This window comes from Pyrgilauda ruficollis, unplaced genomic scaffold (assembly GCF_017590135.1).
Source record: "Pyrgilauda ruficollis isolate IOZ18807 unplaced genomic scaffold, ASM1759013v1 scaffold77, whole genome shotgun sequence".
NCBI lineage: Eukaryota > Metazoa > Chordata > Aves > Passeriformes > Passeridae > Pyrgilauda > Pyrgilauda ruficollis.
In genome coordinates, this window is record NW_024529599.1 from 1,436,144 (window position 1) to 1,462,541 (window position 26,398).

General features: G+C 45.8%; 2 protein-coding genes across 10 annotated transcripts in view; one reads left to right on the plus strand and one right to left on the minus strand.

Moving 5' to 3' along the window:
* Positions 1 to 26,222, plus strand: part of RECQL5 (RecQ like helicase 5) — a 38,198-nt gene extending 11,976 nt beyond the window's left edge. For 3 of the 9 annotated variants that reach the window (XM_041486654.1, XM_041486657.1, XM_041486656.1), the window contains exons 9-20: positions 17,018 to 17,245; positions 18,696 to 18,795; positions 19,299 to 19,335; positions 20,126 to 20,184; positions 20,307 to 20,383; positions 20,922 to 21,015; positions 21,479 to 21,619; positions 22,029 to 22,690; positions 22,887 to 22,965; positions 23,812 to 24,063; positions 24,638 to 24,710; positions 24,788 to 26,222. In XM_041486654.1, coding sequence (XP_041342588.1) covers positions 17,018 to 17,245; positions 18,696 to 18,795; positions 19,299 to 19,335; positions 20,126 to 20,184; positions 20,307 to 20,383; positions 20,922 to 21,015; positions 21,479 to 21,619; positions 22,029 to 22,690; positions 22,887 to 22,965; positions 23,812 to 24,063; positions 24,638 to 24,710; positions 24,788 to 24,909 — 1,924 coding nt within the window. In that variant the 3' untranslated portion in view covers positions 24,910 to 26,222. The other 6 variants (XM_041486655.1, XM_041486658.1, XM_041486659.1 and 3 more) reach the window with 6 other exon arrangements.
* Positions 3,512 to 13,459, minus strand: SMIM5 (small integral membrane protein 5). Its single transcript, XM_041486682.1, has 4 exons — positions 13,312 to 13,459; positions 6,831 to 6,970; positions 5,061 to 5,214; positions 3,512 to 3,649 (listed from the first exon to the last, which is right to left on the minus strand). The coding sequence occupies exons 3-4, from the start codon at positions 5,185 to 5,187 to the stop codon at positions 3,531 to 3,533; spliced, it is 246 nt and encodes an 81-aa protein (XP_041342616.1). The 5' UTR covers positions 5,188 to 5,214; positions 6,831 to 6,970; positions 13,312 to 13,459; the 3' UTR covers positions 3,512 to 3,530.
* Positions 26,223 to 26,398: the final 176 nt, after the last annotated feature.

Genomic DNA, 26,398 nt, shown 5'->3' on the forward strand with positions numbered 1-26,398 from the left:
TTGAACCCAACTAAAAAGTCCTAATTCAGCTGTTCCTCAGACATTTCTTCCTCTTCATGGCTTTATCCACTCCTCCAGCTGTTGCAGGGCTTGTAAAGGCCCACTGTGGCCTCTGTCTGGGGCAGGCTGCAGGATGTGGTGGAGAGAAGAGGGCTGTGTTTCCTGGATCCCAACTGGGTCTGTGTTGCAAGCTCCAGTAGGAGACTGGAATGAGACTGAACAGGTCTGCCCTGCAGTCCAAAATTCATTGTGATAGTTTAGGTGAATAAACCCATTCCAGAGCATTGCACTGCTGTGAGCTGCAGTAAAACTCTCTATCATTCTCCTGACTAGGGAAGACCAGAGGGATGGTGCTGGAGAGAGAAGGGAGGGGAGAATGAGGAGTGTGGTGTGGACACTGCCTGTGTGTAAAAGGAAACTTATTTTTCACAAGTCAAGCAAACCAGAGGGATAATGTTACAGAACAGAAGCTATTCCATTAAGTCATCAGTAGAACTTCAACCACTTCTGCTGGAAGGGTTGGCCTTGCTGGCTCTTTGAGGTTCCTCAGGGAAAGAAACAATTTCAACACTTTTTATCATAATGAGTAAAGTAACAGTATTCCAGTGCAGTTCCTCCTAGGCTTTCACAATATGAATGGCAGTTGCTGTGTTAGCAGCAGCCTTGCCTTATTCTGTGCTTTTCTGAATTTCCCTCTGCAGGGTGAAACAAGAGGATCCATCCTCACTGCTGCTCCCTGTAGGTGCCTGAATTTGAGTACTGAACGAAGCCAAAACACAAAAGCTTGTGTGAGTGCTGAGCAGGGACCAGCAGGTTTGTAGTCAGCAGAAGCTGGAGAGCTGCAGGAAGATGGCCACTTGCTGGCATCTTTCAGGCTACCCTAAATGTATGCAAGAAAGCAGCAGATCAGGCAAACAACTGGCATGTCTGAATCCCAGCTGTAGGAATAGTCCAGCTGAGTGCAGTGGTACAAAATAATCCAAAGCAGAACATCAAGCCTGTGAGGTCCAGACAAGAAATTGACCCCCTCTACATGGTAGCTGGTCCTCTGCTCCAGAAAGCCACCTGAATCCTTTAGAGGATTGCCTGTTTTTCTTTCCTTCCCTTTCTTTGAGAGTGCTGTGTTTATTCTAATTCAGGAACTCGCAGTGGCCGAGATAAGACAGGAGCCATTTCTCTTGTTCCTCTGCCTGGTATCTGTCAGTGGTTTGACTTGTACCACCACTGGAAAACATGCATTTGTGGCTTTTCCTGTTGAGATAAGGCCTGGCAGCTTGTTCCCAATGACAGCAACCTGTCAGCCCATGGTGTGTGTCCAGCCTGCCAAGCTTCCCCCTGCCTTTGCACAGGCTGGCTCCGTGCTGCTGGAACAGCCCTCAATGGGATGCTGTTAATGTCTGCAGCTGGCACTGTCTAGCACGAGCCTGGAAAGAAAGTGAGCTCTGTTCTTCCCTGGGTCTCGTGACTTAATCTAGATACAAAAACATCTGTTGAGTCTGTCTTTGCAAAAGAGCTTCTGAGGCTCCTGATGCCACTTTGGCACTCATTTGTGAGTGAAAAGAGCAAAGACTTACGTGACAGGAGGTTGGTGTGATGCACCTCTGAATGTTTAAATTGATGCCGTGCTTGAGATTTCCTCTTAACATGCTGGTTGGCAGTGAAAGCTTTGGGACAGCCTAATAAATTTTTTATTTTTATTTCTCTTTTTCCTTGGTTTTTTTTTTTTTACACTTTGTTGTCTCAGTGTAACTGCATGCAGTAGCTCATGCTAGTGCTGTCTGCTCTTGGCAGTTGTCATGTTGTGTCTCAAATATTTATTTCTAAAGAACATCCTCATTTACCACTGGAAAGTTTTTCTTTTTATTAATTTAAAAGTAACACTGGTAGTTTCAGGAATTTAATTTTTCTTATAATTCTTGGACTATTCACTATGTCTCTGGCTGCAGATACATTCCAATGTGCAGCAGTACAAAAATACCAAATACCTAGATCCAGTTTGTTGGCAAAAAATAAAGTGCATTAAATACATAAGAAGCTGATGTAATGTGCCTTTTAGTAATATAGGTGCAGGCAACAGAGAAAATACATTTCTTTACAGAGTTTTCTTTATCTTCTGTACTTCCTGAAGTGTAAAGAGTATTTTAAAGCCCACTGTTAAAACCTTGATGGTTCTGTTCTCCCTAGCTCGATGTTGACTTTGGTACATACACTTAGTTGGGATACAGAGGCAAAAGATGACTTCTCTATATTCATGTAATTGTTTATACCTTCTCACAAAGATGGTTGGTCTCCCATTTGGGGCTGAAACACCAGTGGTTCAGAGTTTAGTGCAGAATTGTGGCCTTCTTGTGCTGTGGAAGTCGTGGCCTGCGCCACAGCCTTGTACATCGGTAAATCCCTTTCGGAAGTTCACCGGAGTGTAAACCAAACATACACATGGCTGCAGCATTGAAAAGGGATTTATTTGCACTTGTTAACTCCAGCCCAACAGCCCATTCTTGGCTCTGCCCTGTCACAGTGCCCGCTGTCAGCTGCTGCACACATACCCTGAAGTGATGGCTCCCATCATGTGTCACTCCTCTGAAATGCCTCTGTGCTTGCTCATAAACACACCCTTGGCATCATGTTCATGTCTACTAAAATAAACTGCACACAGTGCAGGGAGTAAAGCACACAGATCCCTCAAGTAAGGATTGGGATTTGTTCATCTCCTGGAGCTCCCATGCTCTGCAAGAACCTTTCATCTGCAATAAGCAGAAGAGTAGGAACCACAGGGGGTGGAGAGGGAGCATATTGAGCAGAGAATGATCAAAATAAGCCATAGGATTGATGAGTTTTTCCCTTTTGCCTTCATTTTTCTATTTACAAAGAATATTCCACATGACCTGTTTTTTTTTCTTTGGCAATTTCCCATCATCATATCACCAATGAAATGACACTGGGGGCAGCTGTTACCAGCTGTACTCAGAGCCTCAGCTGGCACATCTGGATGAGAAGGTCCACCATTTGTTCTTTCCAGCAGGTATCTCAGCTAAACGTGTCTCCTGCAGCAGATTTGGCCTTGATCCACGATGACCTGAGCAATTGGACCTCACAGTGGTGTCAGTGGGTTTTGCTAATGCCCAGTACCATCCTTCTGGTGAGGAGAGCAGGCAGTGCCTCATGTGTGGCTGTGTGCGTGGCCTCTGCTTTGCTCCGTGGCTCCATGTCCCAGGGGGGATCCTCAGCTGGCCCAGCTGCAGGGCTGTCTTTGGGAAAGCTCTCTCTTTTCTCAGCAATCTGTGTCCATGCCCTCCCACCACATCCTGGCCCAGAAGAAGGACACAGTGATGGTAAAGGAGCTTTACCTTTCTGGTCACAGTAGTGGCTGTCACAGAGAGACGGAATTCCACGCTGTGATTTCTGGTCCTTTGAGTCATGTTAGTTAATATTCTTATTGCCATTTTCAGTGGGCTAGTGTGGAAAGTCATTCCCATAGCACTGAATCATGATGTCCATGCATGTCCTCGATAGCATGTCCTTGTGTCACTTCATAAATGGGCAGCTGGGCTGACTTGGCTCTTGCGTCTGGGATCAGGGCGTCCATCACAGCCACAGCAGCTGTAGCAGCAGCAACTGCAAGCAATGATCGTGAGCACCAGCACAGTAACTGCAAAGAGAAACAAAGGATATTGCTTCATAGCATAGGTACAGTCCCTGGAGAGTAGCCCTCTGTGTCCTCCAAGTTATTTGGTGAGCAGCAAAATTAGCAAATCCTGGTTTATTGAGAATTTTTTTCCCCTATATCCTCATCTTCCTCCTCCTGAGTTCCTGCTCCTTTGTATTGGTTTTCTGTTTAATCTGTACAATCATTACCGGGCATTTCAAGACCTTAAGAGCTACATTCCAAACCATGTGAGGGTTTTTTTACCCACTTAATGGCCTGTTGTTTGAAAGCTGACATGCAGTACCAAACGCACAGCTATGTGTCTGGAAAGGAAGAAAATCCAGCTTTGCATTTTTCAGTAACCAAGCTCGAGGGAGTTTGGTTACTCCAAGCGGCAGGTGTATTTCTGAAGAGGGAGTTCAGCGTACTCTTTAAGCATAGAAACTCATGACTGGGTTGGCTTTACTCTTCTGCATTTAGCTTGAAAAAATAAGATACTCCAAATGCAGAGGTTCATTTCACAGAACAGTGGGCTAACTGACTGTCCTCTACTCTAGCCAGGATGGCTGGTGTTGGCAGGGATGTGTTAGTTTATCTGGAGAAGAAAAGGATGGCATGTTCCATCCTGCAGAGCATGTAAGAGTGTGAGCATGCCTCTGTGTGGATGTGTTCCTTTAAAGCCTGGATCTGGGCTGCCAGGTAACCTGACCTGTGGGGAACCAACTGTAGGGATGAACCAAATAAAGCAGCAGGTGTGACAGTGTGAATTCCAGCCCAGGGAGGAGTGTCCAATTGAATACACACCCTTCCTTTTGGCCGGGAGCAAGCCCTGTCTTTGAGGAGCAGGGCCTGTCTTCCTTCCTGCTTATTTTCCCATTGTATAAACAAACTTCATCCTCCTTGACCCAACAGTTCTTGATCCAGCTGTTATTCTTTCTATGCCATCCCCACATAAAGCAGCAGGAGGGATCTTGCCATTACCAGAGGAGAATAAACAGACTCATCTGAAGCATACTGACTTCCACTGAGCCAATACAGGAATGACACTCAGAGCCCCTCTTAAGTGTCTTCTGTGGCAGGGAGATGCTCTAATACCATTTGTCATAAACTATCTCCTGTGCATCCAAACCTTACAGCAGCTCTGGTTAAAATTATTGCTGATTTAACTGATGTTTAAAATGGGAGCATTAGGAGCTTTAGGGGAAGCTGTACTGTTTCCTGTCATGCCCTGGAACCATGTAGAGGTACATGTTGAGCGTTAAAAAATTACCTAGGAATTAACCTGGGCCTTAGAGCACAGCCTAGAAAGCAACAGCCAACACCACCAACCCACCTACACAGCCTGTGGAGCAAGTTGCCCCCATAGTGGAGGAGAGAAATTCTGACACCCCTTTGCCTCCACCCACAAACTCACCAATAAACAGAAGAACCACAGAAAAGCTGACAATCTCCACTGGCTCAGCCTTGGGCAGTTTCTGGAGCTTAAGGAGAAACTTCTCAGCAATGGCTTGAACTTCCTTCAGAAAGCCTTCAGAAGACATTCTGTCACAACCTCTCCAGGCTTTATGCTGCAGGAGAACCAAACAGAGAATAAACTTTTTCACTGACTAATGCTAGGGAGCTGCCAGCCTTCTTATACAGCCAGTGATCACAAGGAAAACAAGTTTATCTGGTCTCAGTCCTTGTTCCCAGTAGCTAAGGTGGAGGACTATTAATTGTCTACGTGTTCTGGCACTGTTTTAATTTCAAAATCCAGCTTTGAGGATGTTTTTGTCAACTACACTGTTAAGCAAAGTCCAAACGGTGTTTCTTCTACAAGGACACTTCTTCCAGCAGGCACTGAGTTGGGCTGGACAGTGCCTGCCCTTGGCTCTCACCCAATCAAAGCTTTTTGTCCAGTTGTGCTAACTTGTTCTTCCAGAAACAAATGCAATTCTAACCCAGCTTGAACACTGAACTCCACTGTACATAGTCTTCAGTTGTCTGTTACTGAGTAACACCAAGCAGACTCCCTTGAAGGCTTCTTGCACTTTGAGCTACACAACCCCCTTCAAAAACAAAGGCATTTACCTCAACACCTCAATACAATAGCATTAATAATGTTTTATTAACCAATTTTACTGTATGTGATATTAAAAGTTAAGGTCTGCATTCACTAGGGACAGCTGGATGCTTTTCAAGTTCTTACAGATGAATGCAATTTTATAAAGAAAGCTAAATTTAGGGTTTTGTTTTTTTTGTTTTAAGCCACAGAGCAATATATGAATTGAACAGTGGATTCCACCCATGACTGCTGATGATGACCAAAGAAAAAGCCCCTGGATCTGTCATGGAGATATCTCCCATGTGGAGCTAACCCCTCCTGCCCTGCTCAGTAATCTTAGGCTTTCTTTATTCCCAGGATCGTCAGGAGGTATCACTGAAAATATTATTAGTCTAGTTAAAGTTAAATGCCTCAGTTTTGTCACCAATATTTGCTGTTCTTTTACCCCATGAGCAAGATTTTAGGAGGCATTGCAACAAACTAGCTGGCATGAGACTTATGGATCTTCAAATTTTGCTTCAGTCAGGAGCTGTGATTGGATATTTTTGAGAAAGAGCCATAGTTCCACCTAAAACAAGTATTTGGACAGGTCAACACTTGAATGGGTTATAACTCTTATTTCATTATTATATCAAAATCTACTGGTTTGTGTGTGTTGTAACAGGCAACACTGTGTTTTGGGACTTGAACATTGCAATTTAATATCCTGATCCTGGTGATAACACAAAGCCAAGTGACCAAGACAGCACTTCCAGAACAAACCAGCTAGTTCTTTATTGCACATCTGGCTTGGTTACTCAAACAAATGGATGCTTGGAGTTCAGTTTTTCTAAACACACTGAGGACAGAGAGACCTTGGCTGTTTCTTTGCATGCTGGGCTTAAGTACTACAGTGCCAAGTTAAATTAGTTTTGTATGTTTATGCAATTCAAAAAGGGTTTTCTTTGTTCTTTTAAATCCAAGCTAAGGAATAAAAATCTGAACCAGCTGGTTTCTTAGAATTGGGGGGTGGATGGAAAATCTGCATTCACAGAAAGATTGCTGTGCAATTCAGGAAAGAGGCAGAGCTGTTGTCTTTTGACCTGAAAAGGTCACTTTTTTAGACTAGGGTTAAATACTTCTTTCCAGATGATTGCATACCCCAAGTGAGCTTCTCCAGAACGGCTGCTTTATCCTTCGTGCTGCAGGATTCTGTGTCAACAGGTTTTCAATTTTGTTTCCATTCTAAGAGATGGTGGAAGAGGCAGAGGTGAAATGATTTGTGTTTTCTGTTCTCGGCTCTAGAAGAAAAAAATTCAGAAAATAAAATTTCTGGAATTAACATTGTGAAAATGTTTGTTCCCTTTGGAGGTGTTTCTGCCTGTCCAGAAGCTCTCCTCATAACGAATTTGCTGTAAACTTGCATGCCATACTTTGGGTTGCACCACAAGCAACAGGTTTAAAAGCCTGGCTTGTGAAATTTGGTTATACAGGGTAAAATTACTGATCAGGATTGTAGAACTCCATGTGGATTAGCAAAGTGCTTGGTCAAAAATGATAAAGTCTGTCTCTGTAATGGACATTCCACTCTGCCCATGGTACCTGATCTGGAGCTAAGTGAAGGAGTTTTTATTCTAAAACTTGCAAGGAATGTTGCTTGTTTACCTTGGTCTGAATTACATCAGGGACAAAGTTTGATGGTGGTGGTGCAGTCTCCAACCTACCCGTGAGGAAGCAAATGTTTTTCTGATTGACTGCACTTTCTGCTTTCTGGCTCTCTGCTTTGGGATTTCTGCTTCTGCAGCAAGGTGAAAGGGTGAAGAATAAAATAATTCCTAAAGGAAAAAAGTAAAACTCCTCCAAGAAAGCCAGTTACATTAATGGACTTCTGTATGTTCCATTCTACTTGTGTTGTAAAGTTTTTGTTCAGGACTAGTTTTGATGTGACCTTTTCCCAATTGATTTCAGTGGAACCAAGATTTTACCCTTGAGATTAGCACAAGGGTAAGGATAGTGTGATTTAAACGAGTTGTCTTATGCATCTGCCTCATTTACAACACAAAGGTGATGACATTAATTACAATAACAGAGTGGAGCTGTGAGAATTAATTCCTTTTGTTTTATTATATTGTGTGGAAATAATCTTCCAGCAGTGGTAAAGGCCAGGTGGTGCAGGATATTCAGTTGAAGCAGTAACTATGATGATTATTATTAAAACAGGGAGGTCTTAAGAGGTTTGAAAGTTAAGGTTGTGGGCCTTAACTGACAGTTTACTTTCTAGGCCTGGAGTGCTGTTTTAGAGCCTGGAAGAGCCACTCAAGTTAGTACCTCAGAGATTCTCAGGGGTTTGCAGCAAACATAATTGTCTGCCAGTTTTCCTCAATTGGGAATTTCTTCTTGCTCTCACTGTCCTTCCTCAAAACTTCACCCACTGAGGATGGGAGTCTTGCAGAGCAGAGGAGTCTTGGCTGTAGGGCAGCAGAGCTGATCTAACTCATCCATGTTATGGAAAAAACCCTGAATGACCACAGTGCAATGTGGTCTTCATAACACACTGTCAGAGTGATGTCAGGAAATTCTGCTCCACAGCTGCAGTCAGAGCTCAAATGAAGTGAAAATCAGATGAGGAGAGGCAAGATAAGACTCTCACACAGAAAAGAAAGTCACACAATGTCTTGTCACAGGCAGTTTGTGACATCCTGCTGGGATGGGGTGGTAGCCTGAAATTCATGGTTTTGACTTAAGAAAGAACTCATCCAATCAGTGATGCCAGTGGAACTAGATCATCAAACCTTTCTGCCCTCCTCTAATAGTGCAAGGCCCAGCAGGGGGAGGGAATAACACAAATCATTTAATTTGGGTTTATTTGGTTTTGATGAAAAAAAAAAGGCCCCTTCTGCCATGTGCCATGAGTTATTAGCCTTGGTTGAAAGGACAGAGCACAGAAATGATGCAGGGGAATGGCAAACAGCTGCAGGTGTGTGCTGCTCAGCTGCAAGGATTACATGACCCTGGAAAACCGAAGTGCATGTCCTGTGTTTAGGACTTACATAGACTTAGATTCCCAGAAAGCACTAATGCAGATTCATCTTGCTGTGCCCACTAAAGAAAGCTGTGAAAATTGCCATAATAGCACTGAAATTATCTTTCTGAGTTGTTTTAATGGACTCATGCCATGCTGAAGCACTCAAAGAAGTTGGCTGCTCAGCCCCTTGGAGAATAAAGCCATTAAAAAGCCTCAATCTAGACATTCAAGAGAAAAGCCTCCATCAAGGTTCCTTTTTGCTGTGAGCTGGCTGCACATGGAGGCTTCTTTTTCCAAGAAAAAGAGCTTTGAGATGACCATGTACAGTAGGGTCTCACATCCCTGTGTCTTCCTGAAGCTGGTGAGGCTGCTGTGAGTCTCTTGGAATTGCTGTACATTTTGGTTTTGCATTTTTGTTCTACATTTGGGTTTTTTGGTCTGTCCTGATCTCTGTGTGGACACAGCTGCATCCAAAGGTGAATTGTAGGGAGTGGGTGAGCTGAAATTTACTGCTGAGAATGAGACACTTGTTTACACATAGCCCTGGGGGTATTTGAGCAGCCTTTTTTAGTGCAAAAAGCACAAATTTAAGTTTGTGGTTTAGCCCCAGGACTGGAAGTTTGTAAATACAGGCAGTCTCCCTGGCCTGCCAGTGATGCTCCCTGGTTGTGTGACTTTGGGTAAGTCATCACATCCCACTGTTGGGTGACTTCATCTCTGCAAGACAGCAGAACATGGAACCACATCAGAGCTTTGTTTGTAATTGTTGTGCGTCCAAGTTTCCAGCATGCTTGGGAATTTTTAGATAGAAAGGCAACAAGTCCCTGGTTTTGCTGCAGTTACAAACTGAACTGGCCATTGTTTTGCTCAGTACTTTGTACACTTTGTTCACTGAGCCTGTTTAGGATGGAGGTAGATGAAAGTGTGGTTTCCACTCCTGTTTGCTCCTAACCCAACCATATTCCTCATATTGTTCTTGCCATAATCCTCATCCATTGGTTTTACTGTGCTTGCATGTGTTTGTTGCTCTAGTAACCTACAAGTGGAGATAAATCTTTGAAAGGGGGAATTTTGGGGGGAACAAGAAGCTGCCAATGCCTCTAGTCCTAATGCAGCAAGTCCCAGTGATGGTGAGTTGGCTCTCCTCCACTGCCCACAGCAGGATGGCTCAGGAGACCTTACCAAGCAGAACCTTCCTGATGTTCCCATCAAATACAATGCCAGGGCAACATTTTCATTGCAACCTTGGCTTTTCCTTTAGACTGGGGCTCTGAAGAAGCAAATGTTGTGTTGTTCTTACTCAGACTAGTCCAATAAATTGGTTGAAATTGGATCTGTACAGGGATGGGAAGCCTGTATGGATTGTGGGACTTATCTGGTAGGAGACCTTACAAGGCAAGCCCAACCTCATGGAAGGAGGGTGCTGAGCAGCCAAAGGGGAGGGGATGCTTTTTATTCTGGTCTAAAACTCTAAAATAAGCTCTGACTGTACTTGGCCACTTTTTAAAGAACATGAAGGCTTGGCCAGTTTCAAAACGTACCAGCTTTGTTCTTGGTCCCTGAAATGTCCTTCTGATTTTATATGGATAAGGCCTGCAGTGCTTCCTGTTCTCAAACAATGCTGGGTTGCTAGGTGTGCCTACAGTGTGGATGCATTTTGGCTTAACGTGTCATAATTCCTGCATGATTGTTTATTGTTCTAAGCTTTTAGTGTACTGCTGAGATGAAAAGGGCCATAGAAATGCAGTTGTATTATCAGTGCATGGTTTTCCCTCATCATTGTTCATGCAGTGTTTGCTGCCATGACTGCAGTTGACCAGCCATGTGAATCTTAACTATAGTTCAGACAAGCCTATTTTTCTTAAAACAGGAGTGCACAGAGCCAGACAGACCTATAATTCATTCCCAAGCAGATGAAAATAGTTTCCAGTATCAAGAGAATTCAGCCCTTGAACAGCACACACCCAAACTGGTAAATTGTAGCTCAATGCCACGGGAGAAAAGCTGGGACTTTGTCAGTTGGTTTGGAACAGAAGGCCACAAATTCCTGAGATTTTAAAGCTGCCCTGCCTGGGTCACCCTTTGGCTGGAATACCCTGTCATCTCCACCATCCACTATTTGGAGATGGGTTTTGAGGCAGCCCTGTAAAGTGCCTTCTCTTCCCTACAACCTAATATTAGATTAATGTAAAAAGGCACTGAATTCCCAGTTTCAGTAGCAGAGGTACCCACTGGGGCACTGAGCTGGAAGTCTTTACACCTCTGCAGATCACCCTGGTTTTCTCCAGTCCATCCCACAAACACGTCCACAAAACCCCATGAGATAATTCCTCACTACTAGAAAATTTTTAAGTGGGGAAACCAAAACACTGAGCCATCCAATGAAAGGAAAAGGTCAATTTTAAAAATAAACCTGTAGCTCTTCTACAAGAGAACTTTTTTTAGGGTTGGTGATGCTTGAATCTAGTCTGAAAGTCTATTCTAATATTAGCAAAATATCCATTTCCCATGAAGCTGACTGAGAGGTAGCTGTGTGCCTGTGAAAGCCTTTTAGTGACTTCACAAACACAGTGGGATCTATCAGTAGTTGGTGCTTGAGGTCTGGCATCTGGAGGCCCTGAGAGTGCTGGAAACTCCTCCACCTTTTAACAGCCACCTCTGTGCTCTGTCCTTGATCTCACATCTACAAGTCTCCTAAATTACACGCATTTTTGAGCTTTTTGAAATATCCTGGACTAATCCTAGTCAAGGTGCCACTGGGGGTGTAGGAGCTCAAAAATCAAAATCTGCAGCAGCTGCTGCCTCAGGAGGAATTTTTTGGAAGCCCATCAGCTGTGGCTGCATGGGGCAGTGGGGTGGGTGCTGCTCCCAGTCCCTGCTGGCCCCTGGGTGCCTCTGGCCCACTGCAGGCTCTGTGCTCAGGGGCTTGTCTAACAGAGAGGAGCCGCTCTGTCAAACCTGGATTATTTTGTACCTTCAGTTCCCACACCCACTGTTGGTTGCAGTCATGCTGAGGCCCGTGCAGTGTGACAGCTGTAACACTAGCCATGTCCTGCTGCTTTTATCCAGACATGTGTTTCACATTGCTGTGCCTCTCCCCCCACACATGAACAGCATGGCTGCAGCTGGACAAGCCCCCAGCCAAACCCATTAAGATTTTCTTTTGGCCAGGAAAACTTGGCATGTTTCTCCACCTCCTTCCCTCCCCTACCCTTCTCTCCTCACTCCTCCCTCCTTATTTTTTTCTTTGTTGCTTTGCTAAACTTTGTTTTTTTCACATGCTTTATTTAAGAAACTCTCTTAACTGCAACAACCAACCTACAGAGACTCTCCATTACAGGGTGGAAACTTCCCTCCATCCCCTTGAGCCTTAGGGCCAGGCTGGAGGCGTGTGGGTCTGAACTACTGCCTCTCCTCACTCAGGCAGTTCCAATTCCATGTTTGTACAACACTGGGTCAGAAAGACCTGCCCTCCATTCCTTGTTAATGGAAATGGAGAGAAGTGGAAATACCTGATCCTTAACATTCCTCCCTACAGGCATGTGTAGGATTGGGAAGACCTTTTTCTGTGAGAATTGGCTTTCTGCTGCGGTTTGTAAACAGCTGACTGCCCATGCGCCTCCTGGCAGAGGCTGAGGGGTCCCAGCTCAGTGCTGGGAGCTGCAGCAGCTTCCAAACAGAAAAGTCAGCTTCAGATAGCAGAAAATGGGGATTTATAAGGCCAGTCTCCATTACCAGCTCGTAGCCAATAGTGGAGATGGGAGCACAGGTGGGACACGTCTGTAAAACCAAAGCTTGGACACAATGGCCGAAAATGTCTTTTTCAACTTAAATGATTCTGTGTTGTATAATTTAATGTATTTAGGTGATCCTTTTACTCTTCCTTCCCTTCTCACTGCATTCAAACTTGACGGTTTGGTTACTGTAAGCCATGAGCTGTGTGTGTGCATGAACGTGCCTCTCAGAGCAGTGCGTTCTCGTGCTGCTTTGAACGCTAAACCAGCATCTGTGCCTGATACGCTGGCTGAATTCTTCTTCTTTTTTAAAATGTTCTCATTAGCAACCCTGTAAAATCTTTCCGTTTATTTCTATTGGACACAGATGCTTAACTTGCACAGCGTGCTAGTTCCCCGAGTAGAGCTTGTTTTCTAAGCTCCCTGCTTCAGGATTTGGGGGATAAAACTTAGCTGCAGCTGGGAGGAGCTCCGGGAAAAGCTGTGGCTGGCACCCGTCGGGTTTCATACGCCTGTGCTCCCCGCTAAGGGCACGCACAGCCTCGGACCCAGCTGCCTTGTCCACGCCGCCTATTTCTGTATCAGGTCCCCAGCTTATCAGGACATACATTGTGTACGAGCACAGAAACCCGAGCAGCCTGCCTGTGTCACCGGCAGAGGAGTTGCAGAGTCCCTCTCGGGCTCGGAGCTCCTTTTGTTGCAGAGCGGCTGCGGCGCAGCTCTCCGCAATCCCATTAAAAGCTTTTCTCCTGCCACCTTCGCTCCTCGGTGTCCCTGGCAAGCAAATTCCGCCTCCCAAGCTCTGATCCATGGCTGACCGAGCAGGGGGAGCTCCCCAGGCGGTGCCGCGCTCGACCGAACAGCAGCGATAGCTCAGCCTTACCCCGACCGCGGGCTCTGCTTCTCCTCTTGTTTTTCTTTCGTCTTCTTAAACTTTCACGTCATCTCTCCCCTCATCCTGGCTTGCGGCTCGCTGCTCGCTCGGCTCCTCTCTGCTCCGCTGCTGACAGCCAGCTGTTGTCTCTGCCTTTCTTTTTTTTTTTTTTTTTTCGTGGAGATGCGAAGTTTCGTGTTACATGTGTGCCAAAGAGGGAGGGAGAGGAGCCACCGCAGGCTGAGCCAGAGCCGGTGCCAGCTCCCCGGGGCGCCCGAGGGCCGGCACTTGTTGCTGGCTTCCTCTGTGCATCTCCTCCGAGAGAGGAGTTCCTTCTTTACCTTTTAATGACGCCTTTTTCTGGCGTGAGACTCGAATCGATTCCCTGCCTGCGATAGTTTGGGGCGATGTCAAAGCCAGTAACTTTTCTTTCTGCTGCCGGTTTCCTTCCGGCTCCCGGGAGAAGGAGCTTTTCTCCTGTGCTCATTGAAAGGGCAGAGCAAGTGCTCGCAAGGACAGTGCAGCACTGTGAGCGAGCAGCGGGGACAATGCTGGGGCAGTGAATTTGATGCTGGGATGGTGAATTTGCTCCGTGCCCTTGGCCAAGAGCTCGTCTCTTGATGCTGAGCTTTTCGCTTCTTGTATTCTGGGACAGCTGACTGTCACTATCTTGTCTCAGAGGGTGAAGCTCGGGTGATGGTGAAAGGACACAGTCCTTCAGACAGGTGCAAAATTAGAAGTTCTCATCAACCTCATGACTCGCTCTTCTATTTGATAAAGCTCATTAAGTGGCTTTCGCCTGACAACTGCATAACTAATTTGCCCTCATGATGATTTTTACTTTTTTTAACCCTTTCACTTCACGTTATTCCAAGACTTCCTGAGTTGTTTATTTCAGGGAGCATTTCTGATGAGGCTCTGTACCCTTTGGCTTATACAGGGGAATGCTTTATTCTGGTGGTTTTTGGGAGAGGCAGAGCTGCTTTTGGGATATGTGACTTTGCTTCTCTGGCTGTCCATCTGCTTCTCCTAATTGCAGGAATAGGGCTCCTGTTTTATGTGGTGTATAAAAACTTGTGTGCCAAAACGACACAGGTGCAGGCAGCTTTGTGGTCAGTTTAGCACTTTCCTGAAATGCATTGCCACAGACAAAAATGTGTTGATAAACCTTTTTGTTATTTGCTCTTCATCACATTCCATAATGTTAATGAGTGGGGGAGGGGATGTCTGAAATGACATAATGATTTTGTTTAGGCATTTCAGAGACCAATGGTCAGCTCATACATACTCTTTTTGAAGAGCGAAGGGAGACAAATAATACAGTTGTGTATTTAAAAGATGCAATAATTTTAGGACATGTATAATAATACAAACTACCATTAATTTATGTAAATCATCTCCATCTCGTGGGCTTTAGTCAGGTGTTGGTGTGACAGGGGAAGCTTTCGCCTCACATGTTAATGCATAACCAAATGTCTTTCAGGAACTCTTGTGTTAAGTATTAATCCAGTGATTAACCCCAGCATCCCTGTTGGTAACTTTGTTTTTTGCCTTTTGACCTTAATTATTTGGATTGCAATTTTAGTTTTGCAACTGAATTTCCGTTGTGGCCCAACTCCTGAACACCGTTGGCTAAAGTGGGGCTGTGGCCCCAGTCTGGGTAATTCTTCAGGAAGAAAAAGGCAATTACAGTAGGCTGGGTGGGAAGGGCTTGGCTTTACAAGCCTGATGGGTTAGAAACTGGAACTCTAAATTCTAGTGAGCTCACAGCTGATCTCTGCTTCCACCAAAGCCCTCCCGTGGGGCAGCTAAAGGACAGAGGTGTGTGTAGCTGTCCCTCCTCAGCACAAGCCTGGTGAGCTGTGGGAGAGGGCTTGTCCCTCACTGAATGCCTCAGTTAACTCTAACACAGATCAGTGCGTGCGAGGGGAAGAGACACGGACTAATGAGAATGCCTGCCTGTTTTCTTTGGGGGAAACAAAAAGCTGACTGCAGCTCGCTGACATTTCTATAGTCACGTTGCATTGGCAAGCCAGGCAGCACCAGTGGTTCTTTTGGAAAGGCAGGACAAGGGTATCGAATGTGTTGCCCCCATCTCGGTCCCCCCACCCTTGCCCTCCATGTGAAAGGAGCTCTTTGAGTGCAGGAGCAGAGTGAGTCAGTGTGGCTCTGCAGGGGGATATAATGGCAGCTTTGTCGGAGCCTCTGCAGCCTTCGGTGCCCTGCACGGTGCAGACACCCTGCTGCAGCCCCTTACCTGAGCACTGCCAGCTCCCTGCCACTTCAGCACACTCAGGTCACTGCTGGGGACAGGAACCTGTGCCCTGCTGCTGTGCTGCCTCCCAGGCTGTGGGAAGGAGTGAGCTAGCAGCCCCTCTGGGGTTTGTTTCTGATGCTTTGGTAACGTGCAGTTGTGTTCTCTCCAGACACACACAGACACAAGTGAAGAAGAAAACTGTGTTTCTTAGATCTCTGGCAAGTTCTGACGTGCCTTAAAGGGTTTAGAATAAGAGTAAATGAGGTGCTCGCTCTCTTCCTTTCCCCCTCTGTGACCCACTTTTTGCAGATGAAGTTGGGAAGCCCACTAGGGCACACCTTGGTAGAGAAGAAAATTTCCACTTCGTTCTCCCTTGTAGTAAAATAATTTTCTTCTAAAATAACTTTTCTTCCCACTTGGCTGCAGGATTTGATCTCTAAATGCCCAATGAAGTGAATGTTTTCATATATTTATTATCAGCATTTTGACTAACACACAACCAGCCACCTCTGCTGAGAAACTTTAGTTTTAAAAAGCTTCTCTAAATTCTGCTTTCTTAAAAAAAAGCGGGGGAAAGTAACTGCCTGATCATTCTTTGGCAAAATCAGTGTGTTCCCTGGTTTAAGTTAGGGGGTGTTTTAGAAGAGAAATTACTTCCTGCCTGTATTGCTCATGAGCATATTGACACCAAATTCTTTTTTATGTACCCCAAAACACTGATGCCTGCCAAAAATATTTTGAAAATTTCTGGAAGAATCTAATAATCTTCTCATGACTGGTTTGCTAATCTTGGTAAACTGGTTGTGCAATCCTGTGTGAGCAAAGGAACTGGTTTTCATGCGTGTAGGACTCTACCCAAACTTTGGGTGCTGATCTGGAGCATGTGTGAGCCCATCAAGGTCCTGGCTGTGTTATCTGAATGGTACTCCCTTGTGACCTCACTCTGGACTCTGTTCCTGAGACTTTCCTTACATTCCTGTGTCTTCAAATATATTTCTTCACCTTCAAATCACAAATAATAAACCTAGAAGCTCTTCAGTGTGAGATGTACTCTGAGGTGTGGTGATCTCAATGGGTCCTCTTTACCTACAGCCATCCTGATAAGACATGGAATATATTTAGCCAGTGATACAGAATTAATAACTGTGTATTTCATCCTTTTGAAGATCTCAAAGATCTGAAAGGGTTTAGCAGAAGAGATTAACATTGATATTTTTTTTACATATGGGGAAGTGAGGCAGAGAGACTTTAAGCAAGGTGCCAGGAACAGAGCCCGAATTCTGCTCCAGGGATTAAACCCTGTGATTCCTGCTGGAATAGACATTCTCTGTGAAAAAATAAGACTCAAATATTTATTTTTATTTCTTTTTTTTTTTTCTTAAAGACACCCTGCATTTGGAGGGTGGAGTTTTTGTGGATAGAAGTGATGACCAGATGCTTTTGCCTTGTGTTTCCAAGCTGTCGCCACGCTGCCATCGCAAAGTACTTCGGCGATGTCACCCCACCTTGCAACAAGTGCTGTGACTTCTGCAAGAACCCAGGGGCAGTGAAAAGGCAACTGGAGGCACTGGAGTGCTGCAGCAACAGCTGGAGCAAAACCTGCATCGGGCCCACAGGATCCTCCTGGGATAGCTCTGACCCAGAGCTCTACGAGGGCGGGAGGAGAGGCCTCAAAGGCTTCAGCAGGTCTGTACCAGAGAGGTTACACTCATCTCACAGCAGCTATCAGAGAAAAGAGCATCCACCAGCTGCAGGCCCAGACACTCCTATTTTCAGCACATGTTTCTGTGTGGATGGTATTCTCCTGTAACTTTTTGGCAGCAGCAGTTGGAATTTCATTTTCCACACACTTTGGCAGCCTCGTTCACATTCGTGTTCCAGAGAACCAAAAGCTGTTTTGACAGAGCTAAGAATTGCCCTGCACAATGTAATTGGCTCAAGAAACTAGCCTGAAATTTTTGAAAGCAGCAAGTGGGCTCAGCCTCTTCATAGTCACAAGGATCAGAAATGTTTAAAAGTGAGACCAAGATGACATAGTCCAGAGTTCATTCCTGATTTAACACAACTGTCTGTGAGCCAGCAGGCCAGGGGCCACTGACAGGACTTAGTCACCACAGAGGATGTTATGAAGTGCCAGTGTCAGATTCTTCTGCAGATTCCTGCATTTTCCTCTGAGGCTGACAGCAAAAGGAAGATGTCCAGTGGGAAACATGATGAATTCTGTAAAATGCTTGGCAGTGTGGAGGTGACAACTTCTCTTTCCTCTTGTTCTCTGGCAGAGTTGCAGTGATTGTCCAGCTGTGTCAGGATGAAGTTTCTCTGCTGGCACTGCCCATGAAGCTGTGCCAGGATACACAGTGCACAGGCAGGCCAGGCCCTCTTCTTTACCTTAAAAAGCTTGGGATTGGTACCTTTGTTCTTTGGCCAAGTCCAGCTGAGTCAGAGGAAACCAGGACTTGTGACCTAAGCCTGTGTTTGGTCTCAGGACCTGAGAAGCCACAGCTAATGCTGTTGTACAGAACAGTGTTTGCTACTTGGCTTATTGAACCTTTCCATGATCTGATTGTAGTTTTGCCTTGGAAGTTGTAATAGTCAGCAGCTCTAAAGCTCAGATTTGTGATACCTGTAAGTTTGGCAGCTGTGGGAGGCAGTGAACTCCTGGGCTACATCTGGTGAGGATCAGCTGCTGCATTTCAGTGTAGTAGAGATGGAGATTTCATTTATTGCAGCAGCCTGTGAACAAGTGAGGCTGAGGAATGGATGTTGTGCCCTTTCTGCCATCTCTGCTCCCAGGGCAGGAGGGACTGACAGATGGGGTACATGACATGAGGCAGTGACTCCTGAACCCCCTGGGAGCATCTGGCAGAGCTGCTGAAATGGAGCCCTCCATTCTCAGGGCACTAGTTACAAGCTCTTAGTTCATGCCACTGCCTCCTACTTTATGGGATTAAGAAATGCTGTGTATTTTTGGAGGACACTCACTGCTGTCCTGGTTGGGCAATGGCGGAGAAACTCAAAGTGAAGACACGTTCAGAAAGATGTGGGATCATCGCTGGGCTGGCTTCCCACACTTGTCCTCCAGTTCATGCTGCAGCTACAGAGATGCTTGTTCCTCTTGCTTTCCTGCCTTATCCAGGTATGATGAAGAGGGCAGTGGGAATTGGGATGAAGACAATGAGGAGCGCCGGAAACGGGAGTGGGACAACTTCTACAAGAAACAGATGAGTCTGCGCAAAGTGAGTTGGGGTCAGTTTTTAAGGGATGCACAGAGGGTTTGCTGTGAGCTTGTCTGACAGCCATAAAGGCTTCCTGGCACTGATCACAGTAAATTATTTCATCTTGGTGTTGCTTATTGTCTTTCACTTCTTGTACCTCTGCTTTTGTTGTGTTCTCCACATTCTGGGCCAGTCCCATAATAAGAAGAAATGCAGCTTATTCATGTGCTGGTTTCTCTGCAGGGCTAAGCAAGAGGAGCCTGTTGGTTTTAATGCCCATGGTAGTAGTAAAAACAGATTTTCCCATTCAGCTTCTCTTAAATATTCCTATAGCAGAGGTGAACTTTTGGCTTTGATTCTTATTCTTTGTCTTCTTGGCCCTGTTTTGGCGAGTGTTCAATGCCTTTATAACTTCAGCTTTATTTTTCCCTAGAGCAGGGATATAAAACATGTCTTTTGTGCTTCTAGATCTGCATGTGTGTAGTAGGAATGGAAATGTTTGACTGATCTTTGTTTTCTTCCAGGGCAAAGAACCAGAAAAGGAAGATTTTGTTCCTCCAAGTAAATATCTTCTTTGATTTATAATGGGTTTTCTTTGGGAGAAGAAAGTCTTATATTTTGCAGCTGCATGCAATTTGTACAGCATCAGCACTGGAGGTATCAGTCCCTAGGCACAGAGGTCAAGCTTTTGGCTGTGAAAACTTGGCTGGAGGAGATGGACCACAGCCTAGCTTTGGTCAGGGTGAAGATATGGAATGCATCTTTCTGAACAACATTTCCAAATAAGCAAGAGAGAAGGAAAACTCTGTCTAACGTGACTTTGTAGTGTTGGCTGTTTCTGCAGTGGTTATGCACTAATAATAATAATAATAATAATAATAATAATAATGCTATAAGGAAACTGCTGAAAACCTTTGCTGTTTGTAGCTGTGCTTTCTGGGGCCCTCTCTGGCACTATTACAAAAGAACACTTGACAGGTCAGGTTATTCTATCCAGCCTGATTTTTTTTTTTTTTTGGTTGATATTGTGAGGAGGAGAAAAGATTTGAGTTTCCTAAGAGCCTTAAAGAAAGGTTTTCTGAGGTGAGAAGATTTTGGAAAGCTGTTAGTCCTAAGCTCCAAAGCAGATGTTCTCAATCAGAGAAAACATTCTCACTTTGGTTTCTGCCTACTCCTTTGGAGTGTGCAGCTTCTCCAGGTAGAAAGGGTGACCACAGTGTTCCCTGGGGTGACAGTGCAGGGAGGAGAAAGCCAGGCAGTCCTGGACCTGCACCTCCCTGTGACAGCTGAGATGTTCTCCATCAGCCTAGCCCTGCCATGGCTCCTTTCCCAAATTCCTCTCCTGTGGCAGGTGCAGACTGTCCCCTGAAGGAGGCTGCCAGCAGAAGGATCTCCAAGCTCACTGTGAAGGTAAGTGATGTTGCAAAGAACAGCAAGGCTTCTGCCTGGCCTGTCCTTACTCCTTCAGGGGTGGAAGTCCAAGGGGCAGTGAGACTTCTGTAAAGCATGTCTGAGTATCCCATGTTTCCTAGGGCCGGGAACACTGCCTGAAAATGCTGGAAGAAGCTTTGAGCAACAACCAAAAGACTCCAGCAGCAGAAGGAAGATGGTATGAGATGAGGAAAAAGGGGTGTATACTGAGTCCCTTAACACAGGGCCTGCTCTTCCCTGAGCACAATTACCATTGTAATGTGTATTAATTGTGCTCAGGGAAGATCAGGTCCTGTGTTAACACAATTAATACACAAGGAATGCTTTTTTAAGTTTTAAAAATTATTTTGTCCAAGGATGTCATTTCACTTAACAGCATCTTTCTGGCTGTGATGTTGAAGATCAGACCTGAGGATTCATGGCTGATCCCTGGTATCAGCTTGATCCCAGGAGTGGCAGTTCTTCCCTGTCCCACAAGATGGGGATAGTGTACTTCTCAAATGGAGCAGTGGGCAAGAATCTTGATTATAAACCGTTTTCATCACCCTTTCCTTTCTCCATCAACTCACCACTACATCCCTTAACTGGAAGTTATCACTTATTCTTGTACTGGAGGGAGTGGATTTTGTACTTTCTGGGAGATACTTCAGCATTAGTGTTCCCTTTGCAGATACAGAAGTGTGTCTTGCCAGGAATCATCCCAGCCTGTGTTTCAGGTCAGACCCTGGTGCCTGTGCAGTGGAAATGGAATACGAAGCTTTCCGGACCAGCAAAATGGCAAATTCCTACAAGGCAGCTGTGCTAAAGAAGGTAGGGACAAACATCTACATCTGCTGCTCCCTGGTACGTGAGAGCTCCAGGGCAAACAGGGCAGAGTTTGGGTGGGAAAGGTGAAGGACAAGCTCTGTTTTGCCTTGGGTATCTTACAAATCTTTTTTCTCGATTTTGTTTCCAGGAGGGCCCAGAATCACCTCGGGTTCAATCAAATCTTTGTTGCCTTTACAGGCTCTGAAAACCTGCATAGCAGCACAAGCTTATCCAGATGTGTTGTAGCAATACAGGGATTTGGGAATTCCTCAGGCTGCTGCTGACACTGGAGAAGCCTTGGTTTAGGTTATCTGGTTGCCATCATTCTCAATGAAGATGTTTCTGTTCTTGAGGCAGATATCTCCAGGGCAGATATCTGTTTTGTTGCTATGGCTTTTAGTATGTACAAAGGCAGGAATACATAAAGATTTCTGGCCATTAGAGAATATTTCTGTTCTCTTTTCAGGTGGCAGAAATCAATAAAGCCTCCAAACAAGGGGAATTATTCTCAGTCTTTGGGTCTGGAACAGGTGGTAACAGCAATTTGGAAGCAAAATCTGTGTCTCTAGCAGAACAGGACTTTGTCCCTGCATCCCAGGTTCCCTCGGTGAGTACTGGTGGGATAGACAGGAGAGAATGATGTGGTTTTTTTGTCTGCCTTTTTATAAATTTGAGTCCTTTCTGTGGCCACTGCATATTTCTATTGTAATTGCTTTTTCCTGTCACATTGTTATTAGTGAATATAATCTGTGTGCAGGCCACAGCTTAAATAAGTTCTTTCTCATCTTGCTCTATCCAAGGATGCTGTCTTCTTTTCTTACTGCTGGCCTAGGACTTCCACCTAATCCATTTCCCTCATGTCTCTGTTGATGGGTGTGATGATCAGTCAGATTTAGAGCCTCCCCCAGCTTACAGCTGCCCACATTGGTGTATTGTGTGCAGAAATTTAGCTGCTTTCCTGGTGCTGCACACAGAGCTGTCACATCCAAAATTACTTCTTCTTCCTGTCTCCCCAGTTCAAACCCAAGCGTGTGGGAGCAGGATTTCCAAAGAAATCCAGCTTGTTCCAGACAGCTTCAGAACTGTTGAAGATCCAGGAGGAGAGTGATGCAAGGCCTGTCAAAAAAGACTGTCCAAGTGGGGAGGACATCAGCAGCTACAGTCTGGACCTGGACACCAGAAACCCTCTTTTCCAGAGGGAAGAAACTGCAACCAAAGCAGTGGGTGAGAGTGCAGGGGTAGAAGTACACCCAGAAAAGAAGGGGCAGCAACCCAGTCCAGACACAAAAAGTGCCCTTGGGGAGAGCCCTGCTAAGAAGTCCAAACGTAGCAAGAAGCAGCAAATGCTTGCAGAAGCAGCTAAAAAGGAATCACAGGATATTTCCAAATTCTTCTCCCTCCCCAAAGCTGGCTCTAAAGCCCAAAGCTGCAGTGTACCAAAGGGAGAAGGCTGTTCTGCAAGCACACTACCTCAGGTTTCTTCTCAAAGTGTGTGTCAAGAGAAACCAACACCTCAGGAAAATAAAAATGGCTCTGGAGACCTGACTGGGCAGTTCCAGGAGGAGAATAAAGAACTGAGAGAAACAGAATTAACACTGACTGAGAGAGGGGAGAATTCTAAGACCCAGCAGGCTGCTGAATGTGAATTCCTTGAGGAAGAAATGGATGTGAAGTCCAGGTAAAATCTCTATTTCTCTGCTCCCTGTGTTGTCCAGAGCCCCACCAGCCTTCTCCTGGAAACCTGTATGAGGTCTCTGGGTGAGTGAGGGAGACTCTTGCTTTAACATGCAGTCTCATGGCCACTGACAGTCAATGCAGAAATATTTTCACTGTGGAATGATTACAACTGGCCTTCTCTCCACTCTACCCACTAGTGTTGCTGAAAATGTTGCAGAAACTGAGCTACCTGTTGTGGGAGAAGGTGACAGTGGGAAGCGGCGAGGATCAGATGAGGTAAGATTTCAATGAATGCTGATTTCCTCTCTTTCTTCTGCTCATCTTGTGCCAGATTTCTCTCTGGGAGTGACACTCCTGCTCTGAGAGTGTCATTTATTTGGGGAAGGCCCAGCTGCAGTTGCAGCAGAAAGGAGAGCCCCACTTGTGTTGCATTCCTGGTATTTCCCTGCTGCCCTCTGGGCTGTGCCAGCACCTTGGGCTTTGTTCCCTCCTCTGAGCAACTCATGTGACTGTGCCCTTGCTGGTGACTTGCCTGGAATTAGTGTCCCCACCCCCCAAGATCTGTCACTAACTATAATTAGGGAGCTGCTTTCTCAAGGCAAGGGCACAACTACAGGCCAGAGACACACAGAACCACTGGGAAGTGACCCCTGCTCACAGCCTGCCTTGCCATTAATTTTCTGCTTTCATTTGGCCCCTGAGACTGCCTGGCAGCTGTCTCTGCAACACTGCAATCTCCTTACTCTTTCAAACCAAGCAGGAGTGTGGCTCTCCTGCTGTGGCTGAGGGGTGTAGTCTGTTCTCAGCAGACACCCTGAGAAATCTTTTCCAGTCAGTTTTCCTCTGTAGGACAGGGTGTAGCAATTAGCTGCCCCAGTATGAGCACAGGGTAGTTCTAAATGTGGTATTCTTTAAAGGGTTTTTTTCCAAGTCCCTTAGTGTGGGAAGTAGTGTCTGCACAGCAGGTTAACAGGAGTTACAGAGATTCCTGCTGGGTATTCACTGGAGGCAGAGGCTGCAGGATGCTGCAAAGATTTGCGTTCTTGGAAGGTGGTGGCTTCTTGGAAGGACAGTGCTGTCACAGGAATTGGTAGGTTTGGTTTTCTTCTGTCCCCTCTCCAGGATATGGAAAGTCCTGTAAAAAAGCGGCTCCGGACAGCGGCAAAATCTTCAATTCTGACCCAGCCAGAGGGCAAAAGTGTTGGTCCAACAAAGAAGAAGGTGACTTTTGACTCAAACTTAGAACAGTGTGATAAAGAAGGAAGCAGCAGGACCATACAGCCAGTGACCAAAGGCATGTCCCTCAAAGAGACTGCAGACATCGTTGTCAAGTATTTGACCCCGTTCTACAAGGGGGGCAAATTTGCTTCCAAGGTAGAGTATAGCTCAAGGCCCTCTTTAGCAGAAGGAAAATTCATCTCTCTAGGGCCCGGGTGCTCTGAGAAGGCAGAGATGATCTGGATCCCACCTTTTGTTTCCAAGTTATGTTTTGATATGCGCTGTTCCAGTGACTCCAGGTGCAGCAACTCACCTCTCCCACAAAAGGGAAGGTGTGTGTTGGTTCCACACTTCCTTGTGATTGTTCATATTTTCACACTAAACCCTGGCACGTTTTTAACTCCCACCTGTGGAGCAGGAACAGCTCAGGTTTGGTGCTGGTGTAGTTTCCTTGATGTGCCCTGCAAGGCAGGATGTGTGTGCCTGGGCTTCTCCAGCACTGCAGGGCCAGCTGTGTGTGTTCAGTCCAGGAGTGGTTTGTGCTAATGGTTTCCTTGCTGTGCCCTGCAAGGCAGGTGCCTGGGCTTCTCCAACACTGCAGGGCCAGCTGTGTGTGTTCAGTCCAGGAGTGGTTTGTGCTACAGCCAGTCTGTGCTAAGGGTGAGACAAACATGGAAACAGACTGGTGAGGTAACGGGTGTTTGCTTTCTGCTCTTCCCCAATGCTGCAGGATCTCTTCAAGGGCTTTGCCAGGCACCTGTCTCACTTACTGACCCAGGAGCAGAGCCCTGCCCGCAAGACAGGTTTGTCTGGGGTTATTGCAATGCCAGATTGGTTCATGGCTTTAGAGGGGCAGATGTCTTAAATACCAACTCAAAAGATGGTGTTTCCTCTCTTGCAGTGAAGGAGGAAGCGCAGAGACTCATCAAGGAGTTTTTCAAAACAAGGCTCAGGTGTGAGAGTGAGGCAGACTGGGAGGAGCTGCAGAGCTTGGAGAGCTGATCCCTGCTTGTTGGCTCTTCCTTCCTGCAGCAGCACCACCAGGGGACGTGGAAGAACCCAGCCATAGAGGATCTTATGAGACTGCAGAAATGAGATTTATTTTTCTTTTCCCCAGTGCATTTTTGCTCACTTCTGTCCTTAGTGACACACATTCAAGGGAACCAGTTTTTGTGAACTCAAGGTGAGTTTCCCCAATAAGTGGGGTGCTGAAAGCCTCAAGGACCAAGAGGTGGGAAGTTGTACCCGCTGGGTTTGTTAGGAGCTGCTGCCTTGGATGTTCTGCACTGTCTCCAACCTCTACTACCTGCAGCAATCTGGGCAGGGCTCAGACTTTCCAGTTGGAACTCTGCTTTGGGATGGCACCTTGCTTTCTAAATGGCTCCTCCCCTTGCTCCCCCTCTCCCTGTTTCTTATTTCAGTGTCACCAATATGCTGCAAGTTCATGCTTTGCTCAGGGCTGCTAGTGACAAACTCAATGTTTGAGTTCCTGGATGGAATATTTTTGTTTGAAGGGCAGGGGAGGAGCATTTTGTAGTTACCATGGAGGCAGTGCTTGCTTTCTAAAGGAGAAACTCAGATTTTCTTTTAATGTGAACTTCTTTAACTTTGTCCAGTTCTGTCTGCCCTTTAATTTAAGTGGTGATACTCTTTCAGTATTAACCCCTGCAACACTTCCAGCCTTTGCTTGTAATCCCTAAAGCCATATTTGCTCCCTGTGCCTCACCAAAAGTCTGCAGTGCAGGGGGCAGTGCTGCTAATACAGCTGGGTACGGTTCTGCTGTGACCCTCAGACTGACACTGTGGTACCTCTGCTGCTATGTTTATATGGAACCTGATCCTGATTCCCTGGCACAAGTCCTTCCTGTTGGATTTTTGTTGGGTTCTGCCTCTGTTGCATACCTACAGGGGCTGGTGGCCTCAGGCTCTCGTGCTGCCAGAGGAATGTGCAGCCTCAGAGGCTTCCCAGGGCTTTGGATCACTGCATTCCACAGATGTATTTTTTTAAATGTTCTGAAGGGTATATGCAGGAGTGACAATAAAGCAAGGTTACAACTGCTGTGGATTGTTCCTGGAAGCTTTTCCTTACAACTCAGTCACACAGACTGGTCAGAGGCACGTTAAGCAGCCAGCACTCCAAGAGAAGCACCTGCTAGGGAAGATGCTGTAGGTCCACTGGCACCAGCTCACCAGCAAAAGTCTAACTGTGCATCAGGGCTTGCACTGAGCACCCTCAGATCCATCCCCCTTCCCTGCCAACAATGACATTTTCCACAAGCTTTGCCCATTGCCTGCAGTTAAGTTTTCCCAGGTTAGATGTAACAACTAGCATACACCTTCAGAACATCTCTATGATTATTTTATTGCAATTTCCTAAAGGGCAGTTACTCCTCAGGTCATTAGGAGAGCTGTGGCAATAAAAATAAATTAAATATTTTTGTACAACCCAAAACACTTCAGTATAAAACAAGTTCTGTTTGAAGAAGCTTCC